Genomic DNA, 13577 nt, shown 5'->3' with positions numbered 1-13577 from the left:
GTCTGCGTAGAGGTGGATCAAAGAATCACCCGCAGCAAGAGTGACATCATTGATATATACTATAAAAAGTCTAGGTTTGAGAACGAAAGCGACATAGGGAATATACTGTAATATCATGCAATGCATAATGTCTCCAATGATGAAAAATCACAATGGCGAGCTCTGAGTCGATTAGTATATGTTAGAACTGAATTATTTAAATTCAAGGCATTAAATAGTAAACATGTGGCATGGTTCAATACGGATTTGTGAAATTAAAGTATATTTGAGTAAAACAAATATTTGCAGCCTCAGTTCGTAGTAGCAACTACTATCACACATCACAATCAGTAGCTGAATAACTGGCTGGAGTTTTAGTGGGTAGCCTAGTGTCTAGTATCAGACAAGGATCATAGTCATTTCAACCATTCAGGGATGATGTAAGAGAAACTGGTATACACACACACATATACACTTAAACACACACACACACACACACACACCAACAGCCCTCCGCTCTTCGTGATGTATCATCCAGTTGAGACAGACTGAGTAATGTTCAGGGGGCCGACAGTGACAGAGAGAGAAACTGCTTTGGTCAGGGAGAAGGCCAGTGTTTGTCATCACTCGCTCTCTCCCTCTGTTTCAGTTCATCATTGAAAAATAGACGGGGGCCGGGGGGGTTTATGTGTGTGCTGTGATAGATAGTGGTCACTCTCTTTTTTCCTCATCTCTTCTATCTTTTTCTTTGTCTTTGAAGCAAAAGGCGAGAGGACTGGGAAGAGTCGATATTCGTCCGGCACAAGGAGTCAGGGTACCGGTTGAGGGACAACGTCCATTTCCATATGTACATCAGCACGTCGCCCTGCGGAGACGCTCGCCTCAACTCGCCCTACGAAATCACCACAGACCGTAAGACAGACTCTCTCTTTCCATCTTCATCTCTCTCGTTATCTCTCGTTTATTTTCCCTCCCTCTCTCCTGTCTTCCTCGTGGTTTGGTGTCTTTTTCCCCTTTACCAGAGTTTTTTTTTTTTTAAGGGATCATCTTCTGCCGGCTGATATGTTGAAAGCGACTGCTCTGCTTTTGTCAGACGCTGTCAGAAAACTGGCATCCCTTTCATGTCACATTACATCCACAGGCCTTTCAGACTGCCAAGCCACTGTGCTGAACAGATGACATTTTAATGCTTACTCCATAAAAAAATGTATATTCATTTAGATGGCGACGGCTGGCATTCGTTTTTATGTGTGACTTACAGGGTTAGCAATGTAATCTGCTTGGCAGTTTTCCATCAAAAATATTTCCCCTCCTTTTTTTCTCTTAGACAGATCTATTCAGCACTGTACCCATGCTGCTGATGTATCATTATATTGACGTGGAGGTTTTTTTACACACACTCACACACACACTAAAATGAAGGAGAAAAAAAACATTTGAGGAGGCAAATGAATCACGCCAGTATGAAAGGAACTGAGAGACTGTCTCCCTGGAAAGCTTTGAACTTCACTTTCTTGGTCATTAAACCTTTTAAATGTTCATCAATCAGCTTTTACAGATTAGAAAATTACTTATGCAGAAGGGGCTCCCATAATACCTTTCTCTGCCTTTTCCTCAATACTTCAGAGGGGAACTCAAGGCTTAACTTTAACTTTAACTTCATTGCATAGAGAGAGAGAGAGAGAGAGAGAGAGAGAGAGAGAGAGAGAGAGAGAGAGAGAGAGAGAGAGAGAGAGAGAGAGAGAGAGAGAGAGAGAGAGAGAGAGAGAGAGAGAGAGAGAGAGAGAGAGAGAGAGAGAGAGAGAGAGAGAGAGAGAAAGAAATCTGTAGTGGAGAACTACTTGGCAAAGGGTTTAGAATCATTGCCCCTTTTGGTTGATTTCCATATGGGATGGATATGAGGTGGAATTGCAGGCAATAGTGACGTTCAGAACATAGAGACACAAAGTTAGGCATGATCATGTGTGCTACGTACTGAATAGAACCAGTCAGATACACAGACATGCATGAATGAATCAATTAACACACACAGACACACAAATAAGACTGACCGTCTGGCTCTGTTCTGTTCCCAGTGCACAGCAGCAGACACCTGCTGAAGAAGTTCCACAGCCACCTGAGGACCAAGATCGAGTCCGGGGAGGGGACCCTGCCTGTGAGGTCCTCCAGAGGGGCAGTCCAGACCTGGGACGGGGTACTGCAAGGGGAACAGCTCATCACCATGTCCTGCACAGACAAGATCACAAGGTTAGATCATCACAAACACACCACCATGAAAACACACTTTTCCCCTCCCTTGTCGAATTTTAGGACCTGCTATGTCCTCAAAGGTAAAGCAAATATGATCTGCCTACATGACATTTCAGAGGATAGGATGAAAATTGTTGAATCAACAGACAGACAGTCATAGCCAGAGGTAAAACAAAACAGTGGAAGTCAGAAAGTAAAGGGCGATGTTCACAGAGCCAAACTCTGAGTAATCCACACGCTCCACAGACAGGAACGAAAACACAGCCATCTATTGATCTGAGGGCTATCTTTATTGGTGGATTACCTTTTTATGAAAACACATGATCCCTGTTTAAACAGAGCATTTAAAAAGATGGCTTTATTGACTACAGAGAAGGGTTGGGATTGGTCTGGTATTTACTCTGTGTGTGGTGGATAACTCTCTGCCCAAGAGCAGGAGAGACAGAACCGGAGCAGGGAACCGGAGATGTCAGTCAGTCAGTCAGTCAGTCAGTCAGTCAGTCAGTCAGTCAGTCAGTCAGTCAGTGACTTGTGTTGTTGATTTTTCTCCTGTTGACTGAATGATGCTTATTTTCTATATGAGTTTGCATAGGATAATCCTACACTAATTAGTTCATGTAGGGATCGTCCATTGTTTGAATCCCCTGACCCTTAAACTACCTCCTGGTCTTAGATTGCCTAGTGCACTAATTAGGGAATAGGGTGCCATTTGGGACTACCATGGTCTTTAACAGTCTTTAACAGTACACCCACAGTACGGTGAATAAGGGCTGCTACCTCAGCTGTGTGATATTCCCCCACCACCTACCCAGTCAGAGGGTTCTGAGATCTGACATGAGGGGAGACAAGGCGGTAGTGTATCGAGGCTTAAGTAAATGTTCAGGGTGATTTTGTTTATTCACCACTTGTGTGTTTTTTTTTCTGAGGCATCTTTTGACAGCAACGAATGATCTCCTTGTTCTCGATACGGTGGTTAAAGAAAGGGATGTTACATTAAATCTCTAGTTCTCACCCTGTCTCTTTCCACCGGGAGGTGAGAGCATGAGTGTCCACACATTAGCTGTATTATCTCACTCAACTAGGGAGAGATGTGGCGATAGCAGCTAGCAGCACTGTTTCCCTTACAATTCTCCCAATATTTGGAGGCTAATTGGTTCTACAACAACATCTGCCTGGCCACACCTGTCTATGATCTTGATACATAAAGTTAACTGCCAAAATAAAGGAAACACCAACATAAAGTGTCTTAATAGGGCGTTGGGCCACCACGACCCAGAACAGATTCAATGCATCTTGGCATATATTCTACAGTGTCTGGCACTTTGAGGGATGTGACACCATTCTTCCACGAGAAATTCCATAATTTGGTGTTTTGTTGACGGTGGTGGAAAACGCTGTCTCAGTCGCCGCTCCAGAATCTCCCATATTGTAAGTGTTCAATTGGGTTGAGATCTGGTGACAGACACACACACACACACACACACACACACACACACACACACACACACACACACACACACACATATGAATTACTTAATCAACTCAGAAACCACACCTGTGTGGAAGCACCTGCATTCAATATACTTTGTATTCCTCGTTTACCTTTATTTTGGCAGTATCTTGCTCACTCAGACTAACTAGTCACTTAGCAGAGATGTTTTAAGCCATAGAAATAGTATTACTAAAACGGACATGCCGAAAGTCAGTGGACCGGCGGCCATATTGAGTGTACTCTTGAGTATACCATTCAAATGATCATGGTAAGTTGTCCGTTCTAGTCATTATATTTCTATGTAATGATTTTATTTGACATTTTATTTGCAGCGAGCAGGGAGAGTTAGGCCCTCGACTAGCTAGCTACAGATACACTATATGACCAAAAGTATGTGGACACCTGCTTGTCGAACATCTCATTCCAAAATCATGGGCATTAATATGGAGATGGTCCCCCCTTTGCGGGTGTTTTATGGAGTTGAGGTCAGGGCTCTGTGCAGGCCAGTCAAGTTCTTCCACACCGATCCCGACAAACCATTTCGGTATGGACCTCGCTTTGTGCACGGGGGCATTGTCATGCTGAAACAGGAAAGGGCCTTCCCCAAACTGTTGCCACAAATTTGGAAGCACAGAATTGTCTAGAATGTCATTGTATTCTAAAGTGTTAAGATTTCCCTTCACTGGAACTAAGTGGCCTAGCCCGAACCATGAAAAACTGCCACAGACCATTTTTCCTCCTCCACCAAACTTTACAGTTAGTACATGCATTTGGGCAGGTAGCGTTCTCCTGGCATCCGCCAAACACAGATTTGTCCGTCGGACTGCCAGATGGTGAAGCGTGATTCATCACTCCAGAGAACGCATTTCCACTGCTCCAGAGTCCAATGGCGGCGAGCTTTACACTATACCAGCCACCGCTTGGCATTGCGCATGGTGATCTTAGGCTTGTGTGCGGCTGCTCGGCCATGGAATCCCATTTCATTAACAGTTCTTGTGTTGACGTTGCTTCCAGAGGCAGTTTGGAACTCGGTAGTGAGTTTTGCAACTGAGGACAGACGATTTTTACACGCTCGCACTTCAGCACTCGGCTGTCCCATTCTGTGAGCTTGTGTGGCCTACAACTTCGCGTCTGAGCCATTGTTGCTCTTAAACATTTCCACTTCACAATAACAGCCCTTACAGCTGCCTGGGGCAGCTCTAACAGGGCAGAAATTAGATGAACTGACTTGTTGGAAAGGTGGCATCCTATGACGGTGCCACGTTGAAAGTCACTGAGCTCTTTAGTAAGGCCATTCCACTGCCAATTTTTGTCTATGGAGATTGCATGGCTGTGTGCTCGATTTTATACACCTGTCAGCAACGTGTGGCTGAAATAGCCAAATCCACTCATTTGAAGGGGTGTCCACATACTTTTGTATATATAGTGTATTCTGAGGTGGCTCTCCTCTTTCCCCCTGAAAGTGACCGTTAATCTGCCCAATATGATTCAGTTGGCCGGGGCTGGAGACGCAGCGATTACATCTGTCTAGGTCACCACCATAGGTGAAAGCAATTACTTGGCAAAAAATAGAGGGATACGACACGGCAGTCAGGGGAAAGGAAAAGGGACATCCTACTTCCTTTCTTTCTTTCTTCCTTTCTTTCCACCAAGCTAGATACCGTCCGACACCCTTTCTCTCCCTCTCCACTCCTCTTTCTCCGTTTTAAATCCTTGTAAATTATCCTTGGCCTCCACTGAAGTGAGTGGGTCAGTAAAGGCCTAGATAATTAAGGTCAGGGTGAAAGAGAGAGGGATAAAGAGGGTTGAGAGAGAAAGAGAGAGAGGAGAGGGGGCTTTAGCCTTTTATCCTAGTGTAGCCATACCATTTGAGCTGTAAATAGACACATCCGAGGTGAAGGCTGCCCTACTGCCACTGTCTGTTTGTCCCACAGTTACTCTCCTTATTGTATCCCTCCCTTCATCATATATCTCCCTCCATTCATTCATCCCCCACTCTCTCATGTCATCATGTCTGTTTGCGTAGGCGTAAAGTTATGTTACGGTAAATGAACCACCATGAAAGCTTTTTTTCATATATTTTTTTTAATCATCATTACTATTGCTGTCATTATTGTGATCGTTACTATTGTCATTATTGTTATCGTTAGTGTTTTTGAAAAAGCACAACAGGGTTGGGCACCTGATTGACCAGAGAGTGGATGTTTGATTAAGTCAATGACTTGTTTTAATTGAAGGGCCTAAATGGCTTTCATATGACTATGAACCTTTATCTTCCATTTGGATTTTATGTAGATGAACACATTACTTTAATGGTCTCCGTTTACGGAGAGGAGGAGGGAGGGATAGAAGGAGGGATAGAGAGAGAAGGGGGAGAGGGAGGGAGTCTCCCCCTTTAAAATCCATGCAACAGCCAGATGGCTGTCTTTTCTTGCATGAGATTAAAATATGTTTCTAATTCACAGCGTTGCTTCCTAGGTAAATTAATATTTCAAGCTAAATCATTTCTGTTTTGGTGGAAGTAGCGGGAGGGGAAAAGAGAGAATAGAGCTCTTTGCTTTGTTTGGGAAAGGTAGGACAGATCCCACTAACAGATTGTGGTGGCGCAGGTACGGCCGGGGCGGCAGTTAGCGCACTTTAGCGATTCTTGGAAAACGTCGATGTTAATTGACTGCTCGGGGAAGCAAAAAACATAATGACTCATTATTAGTCATGAACGGGGATGCGAGAGGAAAAGATAATTGCAATTATTGCAGCCATGATAAAGATACATTGATTAACAAAAAGAACAATGGTGTAAAAATGAGCAACATAATGTTTGCCTCTGATTGCGCTTCTCATAAGTTCTTTAGTCCAATGCTTGTGTGAGTACACAGCTACACAACCCAGGTACACACAGAGGGCTTCTATATCTTTGTTCTTTTGCTCTGAAAGGAGGAAATCATTATAAACATGGTAATTATGCCCCATCTATTTGTTAATGTATTCTGGAAAATAGATTAGTCTAAACAGCAAATGACAAGGCAGTCTAGAGACATCTAGACCTAGTATCTCTCCACCATTCAGATCTGGGTTCAAATACTATTTGGAGTGACAGATGGGTGGGGTTTTCAGTTTTGCAACTAAATTATTTGAAATTATTTCAAATAGTATTTGAAACCAGGTCTGCCACCAGTGTACTATCTCGCCACCAGTATAGTACTATCGCACCATCAGTATTACTATCTCACCACCAGTATAATATCATCTCACCACCAGTATAGTACTACAGTATCTCACCACCAGTATAGTACCATCTCACCACCAGTATAGTACTGCAGTATCTCACCACCAGTATAGTATCAACTCACCACCAGTATAGTATCATCTCACCACCAGTATAGTATCAACTCACCACCAGTACAGTATCAACTCACCACCAGTATAGTATCATCTCACCACCAGTATAGTATCAACTCACCACCAGTATAGTATCATCTCACCACCAGTATAGTACTGCAGTATCTCACCACCAGTATAGTATCATCTCACCACCAGTATAGTATCAACTCACCACCAGTATAGTATCATCTCACCACCAGTATAGTATCAACTCACCACCAGTATAGTATCATCTCACCACCAGTATAGTATCAACTCACCACCAGTACAGTATCAACTCACCACCAGTATAGTATCAACTCACCACCAGTATAGTATCATCTCACCACCAGTACAGTATCATCTCACCACCAGTATAGTACTGCAGTATCTCACCACCAGTATAGTATCATCTCACCACCAGTATAGTATCATCTCACCACCAGTATCGTACTGTAGTTTCTCACCACCAGTATAGTATTATCTCACCACCAGTATAGTATCATCTCACCACCAGTATAGTATCATCTCACCACCAGTATAGTATCAACTCACCACCAGTATAGTACCATCTCACCACCAGTATAGTACTGCAGTATCTCACCACCAGTATAGTATCAACTCACCACCAGTATAGTATTATCTCACCACCAGTATAGTATCATCTCACCACCAGTATCGTATCATCTCACCACCAGTATAGTTTCATCTCACCACCAGTATAGTACTGCAGTATCTCACCACCAGTATAGTATCATCTCACCACCAGTATAGTATCATCTCACCACCAGTATCGTACTGTAGTTTCTCACCACCAGCATAGTACTATCGCACCATCAGTATTACTATCTCACCACCAGTATAGTATTATCTCACCACCAGTATAGTATCATCTCACCACCAGTATAGTATCAACTCACCACCAGTACAGTATCAACTCACCACCAGTATAGTATCAACTCACCACCAGTATAGTATCATCTCACCACCAGTACAGTATCATCTCACCACCAGTATAGTACTGCAGTATCTCACCACCAGTATAGTATCATCTCACCACCAGTATAGTATCATCTCACCACCAGTATCGTACTGTAGTTTCTCACCACCAGTATAGTATTATCTCACCACCAGTATAGTATCATCTCACCACCAGTATAGTATCATCTCACCACCAGTATAGTATCAACTCACCACCAGTATAGTACCATCTCACCACCAGTATAGTACTGCAGTATCTCACCACCAGTATAGTATCAACTCACCACCAGTATAGTATTATCTCACCACCAGTATAGTATCATCTCACCACCAGTATCGTATCATCTCACCACCAGTATAGTTTCATCTCACCACCAGTATAGTACTGCAGTATCTCACCACCAGTATAGTATCATCTCACCACCAGTATAGTATCATCTCACCACCAGTATCGTACTGTAGTTTCTCACCACCAGTATAGTACTATCGCACCATCAGTATTACTATCTCACCACCAGTATAGTATTATCTCACCACCAGTATAGTATCATCTCACCACCAGTATCGTATCATCTCACCACCAGTATAGTTTCATCTCACCACCAGTATAGTATCATCTCACCACCAGTATAGTACTATCGCACCATCAGTATTACTATCTCACCACCAGTATAGTATCATCTCACCACCAGTATAGTACTGCAGTATCTCACCACCAGTATAGTACTGCAGTATCTCACCACCAGTATAGTATCATCTCACCACCAGTATAGTATCATCTCACCACCAGTATAGTATCATCTCACCACCAGCATAGTATCATCTCACCACCAGTATAGTACTGCAGTATCTCACCACCAGTATAGTATCATCTCACCACCAGCATAGTATCATCTCACCACCAGTATCGTACTGTAGTTTCTCACCACCAGTATAGTACTATCGCACCATCAGTATTACTATCTCACCACCAGTATAGTATTATCTCACCACCAGTATAGTATCATCTCACCACCAGTATCGTATCATCCCACCACCAGTATAGTATCATCTCACCACCAGTATAGTATCATCTCACCACCAGTATCATACTGTAGTTTCTCACCACCAGTGTAGTACTATCGCACCATCAGTATTACTATCTCACCACCAGTATAGTACTATCTCACCACCAGTATAGTATCATCTCACCACCAGTATAGTATCATCTCACCACCAGTATAGTATCATCTCACCACCAGTATAATATAATCTCACCACCAGTATAGTACTATCGCACCATCAGTATTACTATCTCACCACCAGTATAGTATCACCTCACCACCAGTATAGTACTGTAGTATCTCACCACCAGTATAGTACTACAGTATCTCACCACCAGTATAGTACTGCAGTATCTCACCACCAGTATAGTACTATCGCACCATCAGTATTACTATCTCACCACCAGTATAGTATCATCTCACCACCAGTATAGAATCGTCTCACCACCAGTATAGTACTGCAGTATCTCACCACCAGTATAGTACTATTGCACCATCAGTATTACTATCTCACCACCAGTATAGTATTATCTCACCACGAGTATAGTATCATCTCACCACCAGTATAGTACTATCACACCATCAGTATTACTATCTCACCACCAGTATAGTATCATCTCACCACCAGTATAGTACTGTAGTATCTCCCCACCAGTGTAGTACTACAGTATCTCACCACCAGTATAGTACTGCAGTACTTCACCACCAGTATGGTATCATCTCACCGCCAGCATAGTATCATCTCACCACCAGTATATTACTATCTCACCACCAGTATAGTACTATCTCACCACTTGTATAATACTACATTATCTCACCACCACTATAGTACTATCTCACCACCAGTGTATAACTATCTCACCACCAGTGTATAACTATCTCACCACCAGTGTATAACTATCTCACCACCAATATATTACTATCTCACCACTTGTATAATACTACATTATCTCACCACCACTATAGCACTATCTCACCACCAGTGTATAACTATCTCACCACAAGTATATTACTATCTCACCACAAGTATATTACTATCTCACCGCCAGTATATAACTATCTCACCACCAGTATATAACTATCTCACCACCAGTATATTACTATCTCACCGCCAGTATTGGAATATCTCACCACCAGTATATTTCTATCTCACCATCAGTATATTAAATTAATATCTCACCACAAGTACAGTACTCTCACCACCAGTATAGTACTATCATCTCACCACCAGTATAGTACTATCATCTCACCACCAATATAGTACTCCCTCACCACCAGTATAGTACTACAATATCTCACCACCAGTGTATAACTATCTCACCACAGTATAGTACTATCTCACCACCAGTATATTACTATCTCACCACCAGTATAGTACTATCTCACCACTTGTATAATACTACATTATCTCACCACCACTATAGTACTATCTCACCACCAGTGTATAACTATCTCACCACCAGTGTATAACTATCTCACCACCAGTATAGTACTATCTCACCACCAGTATAGTACTACAGTATCTTATCACCAGTATATTTCTATCTCACCACCAGTATATAACTATCTCACCACCAGTATATAACTATCTCACCACCAGTATATTACTATCTCACCACCAGTATAGTACTATCTCACCACTTGTATAATACTACATTATCTCACCACCACTATAGTACTATCTCACCACCAGTGTATAACTATCTCACCACCAGTGTATAACTATCTCACCACCAGTGTATAACTATCTCACCACCAGTATAGTACTATCTCACCACCAGTATAGTACTACAGTATCTTATCACCAGTATATTTCTATCTCACCACTAGTATATAACTATCTCACCACCAGTATATAACTATCTCACCACCAGTATTGGACTATCTCACCACTTGTATAATACTACATTATCTCACCACCACTATAGTACTATCTCACCACCAGTATATTTCTATCTCACCATCAGTATATTAAATTAATATCTCACCACAAGTACAGTACTCTCACCACCAATATAGTACTATCATCTCACCACCAATATAGTACTCCCTCATCACCAGTATAGTACTACAATATCTCACCACCAGTATAGTACTATCTCACCACCAGTATAGGCCTGTCTCACCACCAGTATATTACTATCTCGCCACCAGTATAGGTCTATCTCACCACTTGTATAATACTACATTATCTCACCACCACTATAGTACTATCTCACCACCAGTATATTTCTATCTCACCACCAGTATAGTACTATCATCTCACCACCAATATAGTACTCCCTCACCACCAGTATAGTACTATCTCACCACCAGTATAGTACTATCATCTCACCACCAATATAGTACTCCCTCACCACCAGTATAGTACTATCTCACCACCAGTATAGTACTATCATCTCACCACCAGTATATTTCTATCTCACCACCAGTATAGTACTATCATCTCACCACCAATATAGTACTCCCTCACCACCAGTATAGTACTATCTCACCACCAGTATAGTACTATCATCTCACCACCAGTATAGTACTATCATCTCACCACCAGTATAGTACTACAATATCTCACCACCAGTATAGTACTATCTCACCACCAGTATAGGCCTGTCTCACCACCAGTATATTACTATCTCGCCACCAGTATTGGTCTATCTCACCACCAGTATAGTTCTACCTCACCACCAGTATAGGCCTATCTCAGAACCAGTATATTTCTATCTCACCACCAGTATATTACTATCTCACCGCTAGTATAGTACTTTCTCACCACCAGTATAGGCCTATCTCACCACCAGTATAGTACTATCTCACCACCAGTATAATACTATCTCACTACCAGTATTTTACTATCTCACCACCAGTATAGGCTTATCTCACCACCAATATACGACTATCTCACCACCAGTATAGTACTATCTCACCACCACACTTCTGTGTAACAGATGCAGACAGGATTAGAGCTTTATTGATTATGTGTCACTCGTGGATCTTCCTAAACAAACTCAGAGGTGATTGCCCTTGTCCCTGGTCCTCGAGAAAGAAAAGCAGACCTGTAAGCACAAACCTGCTAGAAGTGCATTAACCCTGATGTCAATGTTGAATATATGAATGATAATATCTGGGCGGCTGTAATGAGTGATAATGCTCTGACCTTTGTTGAGTGTGTGTGTGTGTCACCATTTGTTCCCTATCTTGTCACGTCCTTTGGCCAGATAATGATCAGATTGTCTCTGTCCATCACTGACGCTCCTTCTGTCTGCCCTCTCTACTCTCCTCTCTTTTCTCCCCTCTCCTCTCTTTTCTCCCCTCTCTCCTTCTTCTCTTCACCTTTCCTCTATTTCCTCCTCTCTTTTCTTCTCTCTCCCCACTCTTTCTCTCTCCTCTCCTCGCTCTCTCTCTCTTTCATCTCCCCCCTCTCATTTCCTGTAGATGGAATGTCCTGGGACTGCAGGGGGCATTGTTGAGTCACTTTGTGGAGCCGGTGTACCTCCACAGTCTGACGGTGGGCAGCCTCAGACACCCGGGTCACTTCAACAGGGTGATGAGTCAGAGACTGGAGTGCCTCGGACCGCTGCCTGCCGCTTACAGACGCAACCAGCCTCTTCTTAGTGGTAAGAGACACAGAGACAGACAGACAGAGACAATGCAACGCTATACAAAATGTATCACGATGATAGTTTTAACTTTGGATATGTTTTTGGATAACAGTGTGTTCACCCTCCATACACACACGGCTAGGGAGGTAGGTCATGCACATTACTCTTGAAGGGCATTTTCCCTCTCTAAAGATCCCCAGTGCCACAGAACTCTGGGTAATTAGGTGTCATAAGGATGAATATTTTTACAGCTCCATCATCATCAGGAGTGATTATTGTACAGAAGGACCTTTACTGATGATGGTCATAATGAATTTATCATTGAACAACCAAGAACACTGTAGAGTCACTTGGAAGTTGTCTGAAATATTAAGTTAGGTACTGAAGACAGTCCCCACGTAAAGGACATAGTATGTCTCCATAAGATAATTGCTCCTTCTGCTCGAAATCTGAATGTTTTGCTCAAAGGTTGACATAAATTCTTTGAGAAATGTTTCTCTTTCATTTCGTCGTTGTTGACAAAGGGCAGAATGGTGACCTTTACCTTGGACAAGCAGAACCTCAAAACAAAACAGACGTGGCCACAGACATCTGCCACAAGCATTCTGCCTGTCGTTCTAGACATCCTTCTGAGTGTGTTTCAAGTTTTATTAGTCCTATGTACAGGATGCGCATGGTATACATCGTCCAACGAAGTGCTTACTTGCAGGTGCCTTCTCAACAATACAACAACAATAAGAAATAAGAAAAGATAAGAATATGAACGTAAAGTAAAAGGCGGTAGAATAAACCAGAGTGGGTCCGGATACAGAATTCTAAATAATGTCACCGGTCTGTGTCGGATCTGTTATGACTGTCACGGGCCAATTTTAA

General features: G+C 42.5%; 1 protein-coding gene across 1 annotated transcript in view; it reads left to right on the top strand.

Moving 5' to 3' along the window:
• adarb2 (adenosine deaminase RNA specific B2 (inactive)) overlaps positions 1-13577 on the top strand; it is a 201809-nt gene that overhangs the window by 179625 nt on the left and 8607 nt on the right. The window contains exons 6-8 of the mRNA XM_014157458.3: positions 740-891; positions 2055-2226; positions 12538-12719. Coding sequence (XP_014012933.3) covers positions 740-891; positions 2055-2226; positions 12538-12719 — 506 coding nt within the window. The remainder of the gene's footprint in view (positions 1-739; positions 892-2054; positions 2227-12537; positions 12720-13577) is intronic.

This window comes from Salmo salar, chromosome 19 (assembly GCF_965601325.2).
Source record: "Salmo salar chromosome 19, fSalSal1, whole genome shotgun sequence".
In the NCBI taxonomy this organism is placed as follows: Eukaryota; Metazoa; Chordata; class Actinopteri; order Salmoniformes; family Salmonidae; genus Salmo; species Salmo salar.
Note: the sequence above shows the minus strand (reverse complement) of the source record. Positions and strands in the feature narration are given on the sequence as shown.